This window comes from Nestor notabilis, unplaced genomic scaffold, assembly GCF_000696875.1.
Source record: "Nestor notabilis isolate BGI_N333 unplaced genomic scaffold, ASM69687v1 scaffold31312, whole genome shotgun sequence".
Lineage (NCBI taxonomy): Eukaryota > Metazoa > Chordata > Aves > Psittaciformes > Psittacidae > Nestor > Nestor notabilis.
The window spans coordinates 1-22,221 of record NW_009920193.1 but is presented as its reverse complement, the minus strand read 5'-3'; the positions used below and the strand labels follow the sequence as shown (position 1 = coordinate 22,221).

At 42.1% G+C, this 22,221-nt stretch overlaps 1 protein-coding gene across 1 annotated transcript; it reads right to left on the bottom strand.

Moving 5' to 3' along the window:
• Positions 1-252: 252 nt before the first annotated feature.
• MICALCL (MICAL C-terminal like) lies at positions 253-22,140 on the bottom strand (the record flags this gene model as incomplete). Its single annotated transcript, XM_010010570.1, has 7 exons — positions 253-437; positions 1,420-1,493; positions 2,700-2,799; positions 8,184-8,277; positions 10,170-10,265; positions 12,351-12,445; positions 20,784-22,140. Coding segments are annotated over 7 exons (2,001 nt in total), but the record flags the coding sequence as incomplete, so codon positions are not given.
• Positions 22,141-22,221: the final 81 nt, after the last annotated feature.

The following is a 22,221-nucleotide window of genomic DNA, read 5'->3' as shown; positions in this document are numbered from 1 at the left end:
TTTCCCTTTCACAGACTCTGATGCCCATCAGAGAGGTAAATTCAGTCCTGTTCTGTATTCCAGTGATCCTTTAAGCTGATAGTGAAATGACTCACTTGGTATGAGCAAAAGAACTGCTTAAGCGCTTCTGATAAGAAAGCAACGTGTTTCCCAAATAAACTGATTTTCAATTTTAATTTCTCCATTTTTCAGAAGACTGTATCTCCATGATTACAAATATTGCTGAAATTATGTTTATTTGCATGTGGCAGTTTAAATCCTGCCCTGCTGATAGCCTCTAGATAATATAATGCTTTCAAAGTGCTGGTCTTCTGCTTTTTCTTTCACTCTCTGCTCCTCTAAGGTAGACACAAGTTTGTCCCTTTCTTCAACCACTTTCATCATCTCAGTAAAAATTTCGTCCTCCTCATTCAAATCCATTTCATCTTTAAGGCTGTCTGAAAGATCACAAAACAAGAGGTTAACATCCAGGTAACACTGTTGTTACACTTCGCATTTTAGCTGCTGGTGTGCAGCTTAAATTAATATTATAGTCAATGACAAATGAAGTCAATAGCAGTTAATGGTTTTTATGTACAGTCCAGGGAAAATTTCTCTGCATTTGGGCCATTTAAGGTCGACCATTAAGGCTCCTAAAGGCTAGAGCAGATCTTTTAGCAAAATTTAGACTGGAATTTGTAGGAAGAGCACAACTTGTTTACAAAAACTGGAGTTTAACTTTAATTTATAAGATAAAAAGCCCACCCATGAAATGTAGTACCTGCAAGAAAATGAAAAGTGTTTTTCAGAAAATGTATTGAAAACTGCCATCGCTTATAATCCCCGTGCTTCAAACACAACACAATATTTTGGGGTATTCAGTGCTATTTAACTCCCCTTCTTCCTTCATTCCTCCTCCCTGTGCTCCCCATTTGCTAATACCAAATGAAAAGGCAAGCCTAAACTGTAACCCAAAGTATCTGAAAGCAGTTCCAAAATACTGTGGTACCCAGTAATGCTACGTCTGGCACAAAAGCAGATAACCGCTTTCGTGTTTATGTGGTTGAAACAATGACTTTTCATTGCTTCTCACTGCATGTTACCTGGATGTTGCTGCCTGCACACACAATTAGTGCAATTACACGTGCAAGTGGTTCTGACCCAGTTCAGTGCAAAGTGCTGCCTGCACACACAATTAGTGCAATTACATGTGCAAGTGGTTCTGACCCAGTTCAGTGTAAAACTGAGGAGGTCAGCCTGGCTGTCTTCACTAGAAATTAGATGAGAAGATCTCAGAAGTTGCATTTTGCTGGCTGGGTTGCCCTTGCAGAAGAGCACAGGAGGAAGAGCCTCAGCCACTCTGGTCCTTTTGAAGCAAACAGGGATATATACAGGCATGGCCTGTCACTGGGCTGGAGCATACACTTCCCTTTGACTTACCATCAATGGCCATCTTCTCTCTCAGCTTTTGTTCCAACCTGCTCTGGTGGTCCTCCAATTCTAGCTCTTGGGCTCTAGGTACAATAAAAAGTACATTAAGGGAGGTTTTTTCCATAAAGACATAAATGTCAATATTATTTCAACTGAGAGATTCTGTGTTCTGTTTATCCAGTATTTTCTCCTCTTAGGCAATCAAGGCTAAAAAGTTTGCCCATGCCTACATTGCCACAGCAACGCCAGATGTACCACTACCACCTTTTGTATCATGTATCAGATTAAGCTCCCTCATACGCTGCAACACTTCAGGCTTTAGCCAGCTGTGCTTTGTTGGTGGCACCCACAGTGTAATTCTGGATAGGACTGAATGCTCCCCACACAGGAAGGGCCCTGGCAGGCTCTCTGCGCAAGAATGGGTCCTGAGGGAAGGGAATTAACACACGTGAACACATCCAGACAATATTTTGTGTCTTGCAGTGACAAAAGCAGCCTGCTTTTGGTTTTTTAACTCTGTTTTCCAGACGGTGTGAGCAAGAAGCATTACTGCTACAACACCCAATGACAATCGAAGGGGAAAAAAGAGGTTTGGCCCCTGGGAGCATCAGCACAGCTGGGGAGAAATTGGGGTGCAGTTGGAGCTAATGGCTGGTCTGCATCACTGCCCACAGCATTGGGTGCTGAGTGATATGGAAATGATAAATGGCAACAAGCAGCCTGCACTGGTGTGAAATCAGGGGTGAGTGATAACTGCTGCAGCTCTCATCGCCTTCCCACGTGGCCCAGAAATCCTGAGAGAATAGCTGAGAGTCACCTCCGCCTATCTGTTGAGTACATTTCCAAGGAGGTGAGGTGAGTCGACAGAGCTGCAGCCTATATTGTTTCCGTCACCCACAGTGGCATCTGAGGCAGTTTTTATTTGCTTCATTGCTGTAGTGAATTCCTAGATCTTTTCCCCTATGTCCAATGAAACCCAAGATAAATTTGTCAGACTGTTTTTCTTTCACAGAATAAAGTTCATTAGATGCACATTATGTAAATGTAGAGCATCTACATGCTATATTGTTTTAGGGTATGGTATAGGATTGAAATAAATGAACCCCTGTGAGAGGAAAGGACAAGGAAGGCTCCACTGAAAATCTGTGTTCAAAACAGATTGCAGCTACTCTGGGTACATTTATTCCAGAACAGTCTCAAACTGCAGCACACAGCAAGGTGTTCGGGTGTGTTTTCAGTACGCTTTTCCTCTCTCCCCATCTTTAGTAGTAATGTTTGACCTTACTTACATAATCAGAAGCTCAGACTCATAACGCATTAATTTATTCTTCTCCAGGACCAGCTCAAACCATTCATGTAGCATCTGAGTTTCATCCTTGGTGCCTGAATCTGTTTGAAATAAAAGGCTTAAGTGTGCATCACCAGCTTTCCTTCCAATGCACTTACCACTTAAATTCACATTAAATAGTCCTCATTTGTAAGCCTGTGTGAGTTCAAATGTAAATCTTCTTGCTTGATGTAACTTACATCAGTAAAGTCTGGGTATAACAGGTACAACATTCTCGTCTACATTTGCTTGAATGTTGTCGTTTATAGCAGTTAAAGTTGCATTAGAATTAAACACTTTTGTTCAGGTGGTTAAGTTTTTCCTTCTCAATAATCATATAGACTTTCTTTTCTTAATGGGCACTTCTTCTTTCTCTTAGTTCTGCCTTTGATAATATAGTTCCTCTGCTGATACTGGACTCCAGCAGTTAATCTATATGTATAAACGGATATCCATTAACGCAACTGGACTTCAGGATGTACGTGCTGGCAAGTATCAGCTTAGTCCCTGCTTCCAGTGTGTGGGCATCAGACACACAATCCTCCACAAGTTTCCATTCATTTTCCAACTGGCCTCTAAGCCTGCATGCGCTTTGAATTACAGGAAAGGCTTGGGACAGGACAAATCTTTTATTATTGGGTGGTTTTGTAACACCGTGGGCCAGGGCATCACTGTTAGGCCCTATACAGACATGAAACATGAAATGGTCTGTCTCCCAAAGAGCTCACAGCTTGACTCTGCCTTGCTGAAGGGGAGGATGGATCTCTTTCACTAGGTGAGGGCCTTTAATGCTCCTAAAATGCTGTCTGTACAAAAATCTTTGGCAATGAAGAACCCCTGGGTGCCTTCAAGTGGCAAATCAGAGCACATGTGTGTTTCTTTTCCTTGGTGCCCTTTTTAACACACTCATCACTTCACATTTTCCATTAATTTTCTTCACAAAAAACAAAACCACCCCAACACCCTTTGATGCAGAATTACAGCAGCAGTGATGGCACTGCAAACACACCTCCCACAATGTCTGCTCTGCCCATCTGCCATCTGTTGACACAAAACAGTGATCACTTGTAGGAAGCAAATATCTTACACTGCTCCAGATTGAGGCAACAACTCAGGTGACACGCTGGCCCCTTCAGAAGCATAAAACCAACAGCCAGCCTGTGCTCCTGCCTCAGCACATGGTAGCTGCACACTCCACCACTGTGTGTTGGAGGCAGGGCCAGCCGGACCTGGGACAAAGCAAAAGGAGGTGCTGCCAGCAGGCAGGGGAACACAGCTCTCTGCTCCTCCATCCTTATATCACGTTGCTAGACAACCAAGCATAACCCACCCATAAATTAGCCTGGGTATTTTCTCTGGATGAAGACTTATGTGATTTCTCCTTCTTTAAGAGGACTGCACCTTTATTACAGATGACTGAGGGTGCTGAGATATAAGCCCAAAGGTCTCAGGTTCAAGATCCAGAGATGACAATTACAAAAGTACCATTATACTTTATCAAGTGCCAAGACAGCCAGAGTCCTGGACAGTTCAGCAGCGTTTCAGATGCCTTTCTGTTGTCATTTTGAAATGTGCTTTGTTGTCAGCCCCTGGAATTACCCTCTTGCCTCTACTTCTTCAGCTGTCCGTCACTTTAATGTCAAAGCCAGGATTTGACTCCACTCAAGAACAGCAGTTTAAAGCCCATCTCCTTTGGGCAGGTAGTGATCTCACCCAATGCAGCCCTTTAGCAATCTTCCTGAGCAGAAGGGAAATGTTAGACGTTCACCAGCCCATTTCTGTGCCTTCATCAGGCACGGTCATCCTCCTGCCAGTGTTGGAGGAATTACATGGGCCCTCGTGCTGAGGTCAGGAGTCATGCTGGCTTGGGTGCAGTTCAATTTCTTATCAGGATTTCACCCCAATCTGAATTTACCATGAAATGGGAAGCTAAACAGAAGGAATGGGCAGAGCAATCTTGGTCCGATTTCTGCCTGACTCCATTAAAACTTGGCAGTAATTGATGTGCTCCCGTGGGATCTTCCAGGTCAGCGAGCAGTGAAAAAAACTGTGTTCTCAAGTGACTGCTGGAGCAGTTCTCACTGGGACATGCCAACAGTGGCTTCTCCCAGACCCAGAGCAGGGATGCAGCATTAGTACTCTGAGTCTTCACGTGCCACCATCAGAAGTTATCATCGAAATTTGGTCTAACTTACTGACAGTAAAAACATCACAATTGTAGGTAGGTGTATGTCCCTTTTTGCTGTTTTCTTGATTAGGCAAAATGGGTTTGGGGTTTTTTATGTTTCCTCTTTACACTTCAAAATCTGTGTACCTTTAATAAATGACTGTGTATGTAGGTTGATCGAGGTAAGCAAAGAGTAATGCCACTCATTTTAGCAAAATCCTCAGTGCAAGCCAGAATAAAAATAGCCCTTGTTTTATCTCCTTCTGCATCCCATAGAATGCCCCCCCTGAGTGTCCCCAGGGGCATTTTTAACCTGAGCTTTTCAAATGTTTGTTACTTATAATGTTAATAGTTATTTAAGTCTTATAGAGTGCTTTATGCCTTCCAAGAGCAGAACAAGCCAATGAAGTATTTTGCATTATGCCGTATGACAGATCCTTTTAAAGGTTAGAGGGAAAACAATCTGTGAGCCACACTGGCTCTTACAGCACTTCTAAATCAAAACTTTCCTCCTGGTTTACACAAGTCTCCTTTAACCTAGATCCTGTTTGAAAGTCAGGTACCCTTCTAATTACATTGTAGCTATTTCTATTTTCAATACTTCTAGGGAATGACAGGCTGCATAGGAGTATTTACTGAACATGGTTCTCAAACCATCAACCTCCTGTTCTCCAGACTGATGCTACACTGTCCCTCTGTAGAGCAGTCACACAGTAAAGGGGCCTCGGCCAGTTTGCACCCTTTCAGGAACAGCTAAACTTCGTATTCCTCATTCCTACAGGGTTTTAACTGAGTTCTTTTGACTCTGGTTGAAAGTTCTCAGAAACCTTGAATATGATCCTTACGAAATAAAAAACTAAGGGCAACATGTGCAGATATTTGTTCACCTTCCAAAACACAGAAAGATTTCTTAACGTTCTCTCAACACAGATTTTCTTTCATGATTTGTTTAGTCACTGATGGGTTATGCTAATTTCACTGGAAAACGTGTTTCGAGATTTTTATTTCTGTATTTTCTTGTAGGCAGAAGATCTCCATAAGCCTCCACAAATGTCAGCGGAAAACAAAGCGACAGTACATCAGTGGTTTATTACTTGGTATTTTGAACCAGAATAAAGGGAATAACGGGCTTGGAAAATTATTCATAGGACTGATACTATTTCTTTTCTTTTTTTTTTTTTTTCAAATGCATGAATTGTTGTCACTACAATTAGAAGATCATCAAAGCCTCATTTTGCTCATCAGTCTTCATGGCAGTTGTTTCGCACCCACGCATGTTCTCTTCTAATTCAGTTGAGGAGCTAATGAATAACTCCTCCTAACAAAGGGGCCATTCATCCCAGGCTTACAGAATTATTAGAGGAGAGTTGCGTAAATGTCACTGAAGACTAGTGTTTGCAGGCCTGTCTCTAAATTTGGTTATTCACAACCTTTGCAGCTCAATATTATTGCTGAACTGTGATCGTTTTCTAATTACCTTAATAATACCTATTAAATCACTTGAATTGCGTAAGCGCAGACCTGCTTAAATACAACTTAACCTAATAAACACTGGTCATTCATTAAACAGTAATGCTCATTATTTTTAAGAAGGTTGAACAGAATATTAAACACACCAATTCCTGCATCATTACATGTATGTTATTACAAGCAACAAAGCATTCACATTTTGTTTGGGAAACTTACAGCTTCATGCTTTCGCACCAGAAGAAAGTTATTAAGACACGGTAACATCCTACTCTTCAGTATCTGCCCTATTTGTAACTGGCCACCTACACACAATCAACAGGGAGAAAAAATAGTACTTTCACCTTAATGAGGGCAATCCAATTACTAAAGATGGGGAGAGAATGAGAAGCATCAATCTCTCGGCAGACAGCCTTCTTTAGGAAATGCGATTGTCAAAACAGCAAAAACAAGAGGTGGCTGTAGGCCATTTATCTTGGTATTTGGCGTCTATCCCAAGAGCTAGAAGCCTCTTGTCCCTCTCTGGATTTTGAGGTTTCCAAAAAACCAACCACCCTTACACAGCTCAGCAGTAAAGAAAAAAACTAATCAAAACAAATCCTCAAAGTCTTTTTAGCAGACTTTCTCACAGGTGGTAAAGTGGGTGCCATTTCATAAAGGCTATTCTTTCATTTAAGGAAAAAGATACTAGCCTTTAAATAACAGTTGAAATAGGCTGGCACTATCAATTATAGGAAACCAGTTAATAAATATAAAAGGTTGGGCAAACATTCTCTTGCTGAACTGATTATTTCAGCGTTAGAATGGGGACAATAACTGTGAAGAAATATGGCATTAAAAAAAGCCAACCTGCAGATATTGTGCTAGGTTGCCCGCCTAACACAACAACAAGATCAGGTGCCAAAACATATCTAGGTTTTTAGTGTTGTGCAACTGCCTGTCATGAAAGCACAAGGTTCAGCTTTCTAAAACAGAGGTAAATAAACACATTTGCAACTAGGCTCCCCAGACCTTTCAGCACAGAACCACAGCCCCCTCTGAAGTCCTTTACACACATGGTTCACAGTCCCATCCCCATTCTGAGCCTGGCAGGAGCTCCCAGATGTCCCGTCCCTTTGTGGGAGGTCTCCCCAGCATCACTCCATGTGTGCTGGGGAGCAGTGGCAAGGCTGGTTTGGGGGCAGGATGACACAGTGCTGGGTGCTTGGGACTGTCAGTTCAGGTGAGGGAAAACCTTGCCTCCAACCTGGAGGGGCCAGGACAATGTCCCTGTTACCTTCTACACATTGGGGGTAAAACCGTGTGGTTTGGGTCTGTGTGCCTGCATGCTGCTGTTGCTATAGCATGGCCACTGACTCTAATTGCATTAATGGCATCTCACACTCTGGAGAAGTCATAAAGGACTCTGTTACCAAGCATGGGCTGCTGCTGGCTCGGTAACTGAGATACAGATACAGCTCCTGGAAACCTCACGGGTTCCCTCCAGGGGATGAAATTAAGCTCAGGACAGGGCTTTAAAAAAATGGGGGAGGAGGAAGGGGGTTGGGGAGAATGTAGATTCTGGTTCAACAGGCAAATAATTCCAAACCTGTGACAACCAACAGTAAAAAGCTATCATTCAATGTAAAGGTACTTGAGCTAACAGGGTTGGGAAAAAAAAAGGCAAACAGTGATTTTTTGATCCTTCTAGTTATTGTTTCATTTCAGATTCTGCACTAAACTGTATTTCTATGACAACCACTAAAACCTCTCTGTTTCGAAAAATGTGATTTGAAAGAAAAAAACCAACCAAACATACACTGCTTCATTTACCTGATTCTCCTCTTAGTTCTCTCTCCAGTTTGACACCAAAAATCTCCAGAGCTCTTTGTCTTTCTTCCAACTCTTCTAGCTGGCGCTGGACTGCCTGCAAAATTGTAATGATGTAAAAGCTACAGACATAGCTTAAAAAATCAGAGACAAAAGATGTCTCAGTGATCAGAGAAACAGCCTGAAAGAGTCTCGGAGGAGTCATGGGATTTGCAAACTCATTGAGCACATTAGATGCCTAAGCAATTTAATAATTCCAGTCGGTATCTATCCACGTTTGTGTGGGGAGGTATCACAGGTACAAGAAGAACCTAGTTTTTTGTCTGAACTCTAGCTCTCCTGTTGTAAAACACAGATCATAACATTTCTGGGTCTTGCAAGGTGTGAAAGTCAACACTTTACACATTGAGGCACATATTCTGAGATGCTACCTGAATAAAAGTCATGTAAATATTGAAGGTTTACAGCTAGAGCTTTGCTAGCTATTTTGTTGTCTATGGGGTTTCAATTTTTTTGTTTTGCTTTCATATTTCACAAGCTTTTGACACATGAAGGAAAGGGTCTAAAACCTAAGAAGTGGCACTTCAGGACCGACTTCTACATTCACTGGTCCATCCCCTTTTAAATAAGATTGTGCCGTGTGGATAATAGGCATGAAACGTGTCAAAGGTAGATACTCAGCAGTTCTCATCTCAGGCTGTGTTAGGGCATACCAAGCCAAGCCCTCAGCAACAGCCTCATGAATATGAAAGATTGTTCAAAAAGCTTGGACTTCATTATTTCCACAAAGGGATAAAACAAGACAAGGTGTTTATGTATCTATTTTTTAGCTTGAGATAATTCACAGTCCTTAGCTGAAAAATAACATAGTTGCTCTTACTTCGGATTAAATAAGACACTGGGGCTTTTTCCCCAGGGGTTTTATTCTGCCACAGAATTTATGGTAACAGCTACATATAAGCATTTTCAAAAATCCACTGGTTCAAACACAAAATTTCTCTCCTTTTCAGTAGTACATTTTACAAAAGCAGCAACATCTACAAAACCAGAGATTTCAGATTCACATCTGAAAAACAACTTGTTAGTTCCCTTTTTTAACTTAATATTGGTAAAGAAATAGTAAGTGGAAGCTCCACTCAAAACTACCCACCTGCTAAAGTAATACAAGACAAGATAATGACAACTCTGCCTTCAAAAAGCCTGCTCTTTCCAGTACCATATCTTGATTACCATTACAACCTGAATTAATGAGATTAGATCTAGCTCAGGTTTCTCTCTCCTTCAGCAGAGAAGTGTTCACACACACATAAAAGTTGCTAATGGCCACATAAGCTACTAAGGGTTGGGGTTTTTTTTGTGTGTGTGTACATCTATATACACACACATACATATATATACACACACACACACACCCATGCATATAGATATGTATGTATGGTAAGTGAAATCTTTGAACTGTAATTGAAAATAAGAAACATTAGTGGAGTCCAAAGCGTTTCCAGCAGCTTCCAAGGAGCAGGGCCTACATAAAGTGAAGTGACTTTGCATCATTAACAAAGAAAATGGTTCACTTTCATTGTTATGGCAGAGAGAGAACAAAACTCATCACTGTATTTTCATACCCTCCTGTAGTGCATAGGGGTAATAGCCAAGTTTTTTACATTCTCAGGGGCTGATGTTACTTCCCCTTTCTATCTCTTTCCCTCTCCAGTGTATTCTTCTCTCATTGCCAGTTACTATTTCCTCTTGTTCTTCATACACAATTACAAAATTATGATGATGTCCTGGGGCACATGTGGATTTGTCACAAATAGAGATGCAAGGCCCTGCCTCATACATCTTCTTGCTCCTGGCTGATGGTTTGGTGGGATTTCAACACAGAAGGCCACAACGAGAAGTGAGATGAAGCACAGAGCCCACACAGGTAGTCCCCATCCTCACTAGTCCCATTTGTCTGCCTAGAGTGACACCTGTGAGTTACGTTTTCACCTGTGCTTTGTGAAGCCTCTTCAGTTCCTCTTGTTTAATCAGTTGCTTTGTCTCCCTCTCCAGCTTCCTTCTCCTTCTGATGATAGACTTTTTCGTCTACAAAAGAGAGAGAGGAATAAAGAAAGGCAATCAGAGCATAAGTATGCCATCACAGTTTTCCTCAAACCTACCCCAGAATCCCAGAACGTTAAGGGTGTGGGAGAGACCTCTGGATCTCATCTAACTTGACTCCCATACTCAAAACAAGATGCACTACTACAGGGTGCTGGGGGCAACCTAACTGAAATGAAAATATGCATGTAAGAATACTTTCATGCATTTGCCTATATTGACTTTAAATCATTACAAGCTCTTACTGCAACCCTAAGTGAGTGTGAACTGTGTCCATCAATAAAAAAATGTCTGAATCACAAAGTTGCTTCTGCAGACATCAGCATGATCAGGGAAAAAGCCAGGCACATGGAGGGGGAAGCACCGGGTTAAGGAAACTCAATCCGTTTCTACTGCTGTAGCTGCTAACTAGTAAAATTCACTTTGGATCACTTGTAACACAGTAAAAGGGATATATCCTATTATCAGAAACAGCCATCACAGGACACTACCCGAAGTCATGTGAAAAGCTCCCCAGTGCCAGTTCTCTATGGCATTACAGAGGTTTTTTTCCCTTTCCCTGGGGTACCTGTCGCTGCTGCTGGGAAAGCGGGGCAGCTACAGCGCTGGCCAAGGGAATCACCTGTGCTTGTTCCATCTTGCCCTTGACCCAAGCGATCTGGAAGTGCTTCAAAGCTGTCATTTTCCCATTTTGGAGGAGACAGAATATATGAGCAGTGTAGACAAGACAAAAAACTATCAAGTGAGGAAGCTGCTTGCTAAACTTTTTCCCACTGAGTTTTTCCAGAGACAAATAGTAGTGGTGAAATAGCAGGCAAGAACTGGCATGCAAAGAGGTGCTAGGTGGTAGCCGAGAGAAACAAGCTGAGTGGAGAAGGTGCATCAAAACTGAATCACTGCTAACACCCATGTGTGACAGCTGCTCATTCACCCTGGTTCTGGCACTGCCTGGCAGCACTGCCTTCCCTGCTGCCTGGTCCTGCCTGTCCCTGTGCCTGCCTGAACTACTGGGAGTTGCTCCTATCCAGTTTTCTCCCCTATCTCCATTCTTCTCTCTATTTTGTTTAGACTTTATTTAATTCACCTTTAATTCACCATAATATTATCTTACTATAGACTGCTTTTCCTGTAATGGGAAAGATGAATGATGAATTCTGACATCTCAGTGCATCCTGACACAGAGCCATTAGTGGGATGTGCTGCCACACACTGCTGTTCTTCTACCTCCTGGCACTTCTGTTCTTCTGGAGCTGTGCAACTGGGTTTTTATCTACAGTCCCACTTAAATTTCAGCTTGGCTGTTTTTCCAAAGTACTGGGCAGCCTCTTGCCTTGCTTTCCTTGTTTCCACCCCGCCTCAAAGGCAACAAATCAAAAGGCCACTTTGTACTATTAACTCCATTTACCGATATTCTCCACAGGAAAGAGGTAAACACATTTCTGATGAGCTATTCAGGCAATAAAAAAAGCTCTGTTTCTTCACATCAGAGCTAGGCATCAAGAGTTCACTGGTGCTTTAACCTCACTGCTAGCCACAGGAACCGGATTAGGACTCAGAGACCCTGCTGTGCAGCCTGCCCTTTCGGCGTGTAGGCTCTGGGTGCAACTTGGTGGCTCATGCAGTGCTGCTGATTAGGATAAACACAGCAGTTTCCAAACAACTTGCCTGTAGTGCTTCTCAAATGAACTTGTATTTCCCCATAGGAAATCTGCATCTGTTTACTTTAATTTTTTCAACAGTTTGCTTGTTGGGCTACATATTAAGGCCACTTAAGAATGCAGCTTCAATGTGGTTTCAGTAAAACATGTCTGTCTGTCAAATTAAGACCTCCTCTGTCACACTGGTGCAACCTGGGGGAATTAAAGATCCAAAGACGAAAAAGGAATTTTGATGATCATCTTCCTTAAAGAGTTTTGATGTGTTTTTTCTCCATGACACGTAACCTTCACTGATAAAACATTCCAATCCCCACTTCAAGAAATTGCTGTGTGTTTTAGATCAAAATCATATGATGAATCTTAAACACAGTCCAACTGAGGAAATATCTTTCTGTTTCCAAGTCGAGATTACCTTATGTGTTAATGAAGGCTTGGATTCAAATTCATCATCAGAGGAAGAAGTGGAATACTCAGTAGCTTGTTTTCTGACAGTCAGGTGTTCACATCCTAAAATGCAGAAACAAAATAGTCAGTGAAGCAAAAAATACTGTTCTTTAACTTACACAGACACTTTGCACCTGCCCAGAGTTCTAATCAGCAGCACCTAGAGCAATGTGGAAATTCGGCTGATGGCACTAATTAGATTCTTGATGCCTGTCAAAAACTCTTTCTGGGTCTATTTGATTTTTTTCAGGTATTACGTACAAATAAATTAATTCCTTGAGCACCCTGTGTGCAGCATGCTGCTCTGAATGCACTCAACATTCATTAAAATGTATATCTGAAGTTAGCCATATTACCCAAATGATTGTATAAGGCTCACTATACAGTGTAATTGAATGCAAAATGTCTGAGCCAGCTCTTAAACAAATTACCCTTATGTGGCTTGTAGCATCTGGCACCCATTTTTACTACATGACATCTGCTCAGTGTAAAATAGTTGGCGTCAGAATGTCTGGTCATATAAAAAAATCACAAATGTAATCAGAAGCAAATGGACTAAGAGAACAAGGCTTTATCACACAGCCTCATGCAACATAAATATTTCATTAATTATGTCTAAACAAATGTCACTTATTTTTCTGCTTTAGGAATATTATCACATCATTGAACTGTTGATTAAAATGCCATAATAAGTCAGGAAAATCCATACATCACAACAATGCACTCCATAAGGAAAACTCCAAGGCTGCCTTTGGAGGAAGCATGCTTTCAGAATTATAAATTAAATTACGTTTAATTGCAGCAATTTTATCATGCCTGTTTTTCCAGCATCTTGTTTCAACTGGGTGTAAATATTTGAATTTCTTCTTAATTTGTCTAATTCATAGCTTCATTCTCTATTTCAGAAAATAAAACCATTTTTGGAACATCTGTCCCTACACTTCAACCTGCTACAGGGTTAATGATTAACAGCTGGGCAACATCTTGGAAATGTACATTATTTAAAGCTAACAGTGCCATTTTCCTTTGTATCTTCGAGGTAACAGTTGGCTGCCTGGGTGCAAGATGTATTCAGATTAAAATCACTTCCCATTCTCCCACTGTAAATGTTTCTTCTCTGCTTTGTCCTGGATCCCAGTCCTGAAGTAGGAATTCCATCTCAAGCCCTAATTTAAAATCAGGATCCATGAAACACATTCATCCCAGACAGTAAAGCAATAATAGCAAATCCAAGTAATCTGAGGCAGAGATTCTGATTTTTCTGGGCAATCTCAATTTTGGAAGAGCCCAGTCTTTTTGCTCAATAAAGCTGCAACCTCAGAGGGTCCCGTAGAGCAGGTTTGGGTCCTACCATCCTTTTTGCAGGGCAATTTCTTGGGCAGGAGACACCCTCAAGTGAAAGCAGGGAGGTGCAATAGCCCTCTAGGTGGGTCTCCAGCCTCCCAGGGGATTCCCCTGCTCCAGCATTGCCCAGGCTGTCACTGCTCCTACTTGCTGACCCGATGGGGACTCTCCGATGGCTCACGATTGCTGGGGTCACACCAGTGCCACGCACTGCCCCACGCTCTGCAGACCAGAGTGCAAGTCCAGCCTCACCCCATCTCTGCCCCCAGCAGTGACAGTCAGCCACAAAGCCCTTTGAATGCATGAGATGGAGGAAGGCGTGGGGCGTATCAGCCACTACTTCTTTTGAGTAGTAAACTCATGTACCTTGCTTTTCCCTGTGCAACTAGAAGATTGCAGTAACTACCCTGCAGTCATGTCGATAGGGAAATCAAATTCCCTAATATGCAAAGGGCAAACTTTACAGCCCAGCATAGCAGGAAACACAAGTAATTACACGCTCCCTTTCTTCTCTCAGCTGTGGGAATAAGTGCCTGCTTGCCTACCTCCTCCTCTTTGAGTGATATCAATAATTTAAAAAGCATTACAAGGTCTAGAGGAAAAGCAGCATGCTGTACCACAAGGGCACCCACCTCCTCCTCAGCGATGGGGCTCAGGAGCTCTTCACCTTTTTGAGACAGAGACACAGTCAATGACGTCCCCAAAGGACTTCCAAGAGCCATCTCATGAGCACAGGAAGCCCATGTCTGCACACAGAATAGATTCATAACATCCACAGTCCTCCATATGTCAACCTACTATGGAGAGCCAAGTATCTGCGCCTTGCTTTGCAGAGAAAAACCATTTAGGTTGCTCTGAAACAGCTCAGCCTTTCAAGCAACACAGTACCCAAAACCCTGTAAGACAATAGCTACCTAACTGAGATAGGCAATGTCCTTCATAGTCTCCACCTGAGAATCCTACAGGATGGATGAAGGATCATGTCAAACCACTCAGTGATGAGGCATCTGATGGACCTACCTGAATGCACTGACAGTTACAGTCTGTCACATTTATTGCCTGTATGCAATATACTGCGTTTATTGCAGCACTGATGTTCTCTACTAATTTAATGTGGATCATTGAAGCCACAGGAAAAAGAAGGTGCCGGGAAACACACACAGAGTGACAGAATTGGCATGACAATACAGGAGTTTGTCTCTCAGATTTGTGGTCTTGCCATATTGCAGGGATACAGAAGCAGTGGGACAGAGCACTTCTTTCAACATTAAAATGTCACCCAGAGTGCTCTGCTCAACTATTTTTCTTTGGCTATTTCCAAACAAATTAACAAAAAAAAAAAATTAAAAAAATCCAACCAAAAACCCAAACCACTCTTCTTTATCACAGCATCTGTATGTTCTACTCTAGATGACTAGCATTAATCTTTCCCATTTCTAAAGGGATGGAATAGGCATAGAATTTAGCCGCCAGGCTGTGAGGATTTGGACAAGGAGTTCACATATAAAAATGTTCAATTTATGGACTTTTACACTTGCTAGTTCATTTAAATCTGAAACTTAGAATTGTAATAGTAAAATTAGATAATATTAATAATTTGTCCACTCGAAACATGTCAAGCTTTAAAGCTTGATAGCTACAAAAAAGATCTTAAAAATACGTTTTTTTCCGAATATTAACTCAACTCTTCTAGACTTGGGCTTTCTCTTTCTGACCATCTTATTCCTTCTAGGGAGTTATTTATTACTTAATTACTTTACAGCCCTGTGGAGAAGGACTTGGGGGTGGTGATTGATGAGAAACTGAACATGAGCAGGCAGTGTGCGCTTGCAGCCCAGAAAGCCAACTGTATCCTGGGCTGTATCAAAAGAAGCGTGACCAGCAGTTCAAAGGAGGTGATCCTGCCCCTCTACTCTGCTCTTGTGAGACCTCACTTGGAGTATTGTGTCCAGTTCTGGTGTCCTCAACATAAAAAGGACATGGAGCTGTTGGAGCAAGTCCAGAGGAGGCCACGAGGACGATAAGGGGGCTGGAGCACCTCCCATATGAAGACAAGTTGAGAAAGTTGGGGCTGTTCAGCCTGGAGAAGAGAAGGCTGCGTGGAGACCTCATAGCTGCCTTCCCATGTCTGAAGGGGGCCTACAAGGATGCTGGGGAGGGACTCTTCATTAGGGACTGTAGTGGTAGGACAAGGGGTAATGGCTTTAAACTTAAACAGGGGAACTTCAGGTTAGATATAAAGAAGAAATTCTTCACAGTGCGGGTGGTGAGGCACTGGAATAGGTTGCCCAAGGAAGTTGTGAATGGTCCATCCCTGGAGGTGTTCAAGGCCAGGCTGGACAGAGCCTTGGGTGACACAGTTTAGTGTGTGGTGTCCCTGCTCATGGCAGGGGGGTTGGAACTAGATGATCTTAAGGTCCTTTCCAACCCTAACTATTCTATGATTCTATGATTCTACTCTAGCATCTCCCTAACTTCCAAATTAACTGAGGAGCTTTTCCTTCCCAGCTAACATGACTTTGGATCACTAGGAATGGTCAGCCATAGTTTTAGTTCTTAATTATAATGGGGAAAGGAACAAATAATTCTGAAATCTTCATTAATCTATTCTTGATTTCTGCCTCACAGTAGCTACTAGGAGTTTGGTCAAGACACCGTACCAACATATCTGATTTGCAACTGTTAAATCACAGGAAACTGCATATTATTTAATATTATTATAGTTATTCAACTTGATAGTGTCACAGAATACACTACAAAGTTGGAGGAAACCTCCAATTCTTGATACTTGGACTTGGTATCTTCATATGTGTATGTCACAAGAGATAAGAAAAATAACATCCATAAAATTAAAATGCTGGCTCCTATGCCAGTTTTTGTTAGAGCTTGGTAATCCACGGGTTAGCCTCAAAGACACTTTGCTTTGGCTTAGAGCATACTGCCGTTGAATGCCATAAGCAGCAAAACCCTTACTGCATTCAGAGTGATCTACTTGACCTAAGTCCAGTGCTTTTTGACAACCCCTCCCTTACCATATAAATCTAAGGTACTGGTTTTCTTAACAGACTCGAGGTCCTCTGAACAAAGAGGGAGCTGTCATATGAAGATGTTAAGATGGTGATACCTTCTATTAGATGGGAGAGCACTGCTGACTGCCCTGGAGACTAACAGGGAAAACCACCACTGCTGTCATTCTGCATGTCACAGCTCAACCTCCCTTTCCTGAGGTGTTTCTGTGCCACGGTAATAACTGTAGTCTAAATACACAGAAAGTCTTGGAGCAGGAACTGTTTTGGCAACATAATGTTACACTAATCCATTGGCTTCCTCTGTAAGTGTCCAAGATTCCATATTTTTGTAAAGCCATTGATGTTAATCATGACCACTTTAAGTACTTCAGTGTTTTGCAAAAGAGAGGCAAAGCTACACTCGTCTCTTGGGGCACTGGCATCCCAAACCAGACAGGAATTGGCACAAGGTAGGAGATGAAAAGGCCAGTAGAAATCAAGAGTGGGCTTCACATCTCTGCTTCTCCATAGATTTCTCATGTGGTTTTAGGTGTGTAATATAATCTTGCAGTGTCTTAGTCCTCTTCTAAAACATGAAATCACCGAGCTAACAGTGTCCTAGATGATAATAACATAACCAACACACAGACTTTCAGTGGTACAAAGATGTGGTAAAGGGAACCATGTGTGAACCTGAAATACTTGCACGAAATCACTTTTCAACCTAAAAGTGCACAAAACCAGCAAAGTGAGTTCATAGCACATCTAATTTTCTCATCAGCAGAACTGGTTGCCCTGTTTAATGGAGGGAGCCATGTAAACAACACACAGTCACAAACTGAGTTATAACAAGTCTCATCTAAGGGACAGTTCTAGGAATGTTTTCACATGATCCCCACTCAGCCAGGGACAGAGATATTCCTCCCATCTCCATCACTATCAAGAAGCAACCCTGGAGTGACAAACATCTGGCAATAACCAACCACCTTCGTGGCCTTGTCCTCTGAAGGTGTGTCTGTAAGTCAAAAGTAGGAGAAAACAGTTAACCATCTGATTGATCAATTTTATTGATCAAGTCGGGGTTTTTTCAACTTCAGGTTGGAACACAAAGGATGAATAAAGGGACAAAAGCCTCAAAGATGGTTGTGCAGTAAATCAGGAGTCTGGAATTGCATCTAGAAACTCCAGTGTGGCTATTTGGAGACATTTGTATATTCTACAGGCAAACTTGGACAGGATTTTATTTCTTAAAAAACTCACTCTTTCACTGAAAACAGTGCATGAACCCCCATTACTTCGAGTAAGGTTTGTCTATGTAGCGCACAGGTAGTCTGTGCAGCCGGATCCCCACACAGTCCCAAATTTCCAAGTGGCTCTGAGGAATGGCTCTCATGAAGTGTTAGCCTGAAAGCTTTTAGACCAGGTCTGATTATTAGAAGCTGGAAAGACCCATATGGAAGGCGTAACGCGGGCGTAAGTTTGAGTGATGGGTAATCTGCTTCTGAGTAATTAAGATCTCTGCTTCCTCATGCTGACCTTCAGCTGGTGGCTGAACACTTGGCAGGATGTGACAGAAGGACAGAATATAGTTTCAGTTTGGACAGACACCTGGCTCTGAAATGCAGAAGTCATAAGCAGAGGAAAGACATCGTGATGTGTATTTGCAGGTAAAGTAACTAAGATAAGGTGTAAGGAAAGATGAGCAACATAACAGAAGTAGATGCATAGGGTGAGACTGAAGGTCCTTCCAGGATGCCCAGCAGTGGATGTGTAAAGAAACACTATAGGTACCGGGGAGTGATACGTGATTCCTCCCATAACATTTGCCCAGCCTCCAAGCATTTTTCAGTTCAGGAGCTTTCTAAATTGGAAGTCGTTTCTAAGCATTTAGTTACTCCTCAGTGGATTTCTCTTCAGTGAGCTCACCCAGTCTCATCTTAAACCCATGGACTTTTGCCATCCAGCTCATTCTTTGGCTCCACAAGCCAACAGCCCATTGAGAGAGAAAACACCAGTGTAATGTAAGACCCACCATACTTACACAAAACAAGTCTGGCCTCAAATAGCATAGAAAAGCCCTACTGGAAAGAGCCAAGAGGAGTATGAGAAAGAGCCTCATTAAACTGGTTTCTGCCAGGTGCTGGGAGTATCTTTTTTTCTTTCAAGAAAAGAAATTTTCTGAGATTCATGGTAAATTTCAAAAGAGAAAAATAATGACATAATGTGGGCTAAAGCTCACCATCAGTTCATGACTGAAGTTTGACAAGCCTGAGCCTCAGAGAAGTGCCAATAGGAGACAGAAATGCCATTTTAGAGAGTCAAGCAGACTTGGCTCTTTTACCAGTTTAATTTACTCAAATATCAATGTTTGAAAAAGTTCAGGGAGCTTCAATGTTGAAACACTGAGGATGACAGATTCCTGGGCAAATGACTAGATGAAAGCTGCATTTTTTTTCCTCTGAACAGACTTTGCAATGCTTATATTCAATAATTATAATAATTTAATCATTCCTCTTTTGGCTTGAACAGCAGAGGAAAGCAACACATATTAAACCAGCATGTTTTCCAAAATATTGAAAACATAAATAAAGTAAAGCAATATTCAAACCTAACAAGAACTTCTCCCATTTTAGTAGGAACACCACATACCAATTATTGTAACGCATTTAGTTAAAAGCAAGTCAGCTTGACTTAGTTGATGGATAATTACTAGTCTCAGACTCAGAAAAAGCTTTCCATTTAAGACCACAGCATGACAAGTGTGAACACCAGCAACTCTCTGTGGGTTCCGTGCAGTCCTTAGCATCCTCTGGCAGAATGGGGATGCCTGATTTTGTGAGGTGTTAGATAAAGGATGCCCCCAAGAATCCAATCCAAACATTCAGGAATAAGAACAGGAGTTATTCTATCGATTTTAATGAGCTTCAGACCAAGTCTCTTTCAGTATGCAGTAGTTCTGAAGCAAAAAAGATGCAAAAAGTCTCTGGCTGCTTACTGGGAACATTTCAGTGACTTCACATTTTATATACAGATTGTTATTTTAATGCTGCAATACAGCAGCAATTTTGGGGTTACAGTTTGGGTTGCAATTTAATAAAGTAAGAAACAGACAGGTAAGTCAATAAAATTCAATAGGTTATTTAGTTACATAACTGACTTTCTCCAGTGGGGTAGTGGAAAGATGGATCACAGTGGGTAAGGCTCTCATACCTTATATTTCAGACCTGAAACTGTGCTACACCTAGTTCTTTCTGACCCTATGCTCAGATTACTCGTACTGCTCTTTGTCTCCAACATCGATATTTCTTAGATTGGTCTGCAATTTCAGTGCTAACCTTGTTCTTGCAAGCAAACATGAAAATTGATGCCTTTTAATTGCTGCCCAGACTCACAAACAGGTCAGAGTAGGTCAGTAAGGTGCTATCTCCTCTCACATAAAAGAACAAAGGCCTTTAATGACACCACAAAGCTCCCAAAAGCACGTCTACAGTTCGGTCACTACAACAGCAGACAAAGCTGAAGAGACATCTGCTGAGAAACCACATACACAAAGCACAGCTTCTTGCTGTTGCAAACATACTGCTTCAGCCTCTGAGCTCCTCATGGAAAGAGCAGTAAATGTACTCTACACTGCACTGGAGTTTTCAGTGCTTGTCCTTCTGCTTGTCCGCTGCAGTCCCCCTTCCACCACAGCCCCAGTGTCACAGCAGCAGCTACCCCACTCTGCCAAACCACTCCTTCCACCTCGGCCGATACATTTGTCTGGCCCAAATACATCTGAAGAGCAGCGAGAAGCAGACCAAACGTGGGTCCAGCAAGCTGTATGCTGCTTACAAATCCACTCTATTCCTTTAAACTAGAAGCAACTCCTAAACCTTAGCCAAGAAATAGAATTATTAAGTCTTCATACGTAGAAAGTAACTATAAATTAAACATAGCATACAACAGGTAAGTGTTTGCAGGAGCACACACAGATATTTTAAAGGTTAAGTGCTATTAAATCATCATCATAACAATAACAGGACTAGTAATTCAACTCGGGTCCTCACCTGTGGAAGGATAATAGAGCCTGGTTTCTGGAGAATGGTCCCTCACGAAAGGCAGAGATGACATTAAGGAATTCCCTTCTCTGTCATGGACTTTACTTTTCAGTCTATCAAAGAGAGACCCAAGACTACCCTTCTGTGCAGAGTCATCCAGATTGTCCTTGGAGGTGTTCTTGGGCTCTGGAGATGAAAGAAGGAGGTACTTTTCATTACAGATAAACATGTCATCAATGGAAGCCCCTGGAAGAGTCTCTTTAAAGGTAAACTTTTCTAGGAGTCCTGGGACATCCTCCATTCTAGTGCAAGATGATTTCTGAGGTATACTGGTTGTCTGGGAAGGCCTGGTATGAGAACTGTATACTGGGAAGGATACCTCCTTGCTGTAATCCCTTAGAGATCTCTCTTCAGAGCCAAGAGAAAAATTAGATGGATTTGAGAAATGGCTCCCATTTCCTAAATATCCTCCTGCCCACTCCCCTGCTTTAAGCTCTGGTGGCTGAGTGTTATTTCCTCTGTTATTGTTACTGTTCTTTTGGCTTAGGGAATAGCCAGAAGTACTTGGGAAGCTGAAGAAAGCTTGTTCTGAAGAGGCTTTGACTTTGCCATCTGAGTCCTGCTTTAGTCCCTCTGGAGATGAGGATAAAGGCTCAAAAATGGACCTTTTGATAACATTGGCTATGAGCTTCAGTGGTGACTTGGGCTGGCCAGCTGTGTGCTCCCTGGCAACTGCATCTGGACTCCTCAGAGCATCTTTTGTGTCAACTGGCAAAGCTGGTGGAGCATCATCTGCAAATAAGAGAGGCACAGGACAACCAGATCGTTTGAATGCAACTTTTCTCCAGTCAGCATCGTTCTCCTGTGAAGTCCACAGCGCTCCTTTGTTTTGGTACCCTGAACTAGGTCTGCGTAGGTCTGTCCCATTTGAATCATACAAGGGTGGTTGCTGAGTACAAGGCACCAGCCTCTTTTTTGCCTCTTTTAATTCTTGCTCAAGCTTTGCTTCTGGGTGCCTTGTATTTTTGCCATCTTTCTCCTGTAAATCCAGAGATGACAGCACTCTTGTCTTCCTAATAACATCTTCTGGTTCAGAGGTACATTTCTGGGTTTTTGCCTTCCAGCCCTGGGCTGTGTATGTCCCATTGTCACTATCTGTGTCTTCAGGCTCAGAAAAATGAGCCAGTGTCCCACTCCCAGGAGGGGTCCATGGAGAACCTCTGGTGCTGCTCTGAATAGGACGACAATGGGGCACATAGACATGGATGTCTTCATGCACCTCTCTCGCTTTTTCATTTCTTTGAAATTCTGGGCTGTAGGGTTTGAAATGTCCTCTTGTGACTTTCAGTGGTTTCTTATAAGCCAACTGTGAAGTGCATGAAAAAGAATATTTTAGGGATAGAAAAATATAATTTAGTTTATTTTTTATTTCATATAATATTTTAAT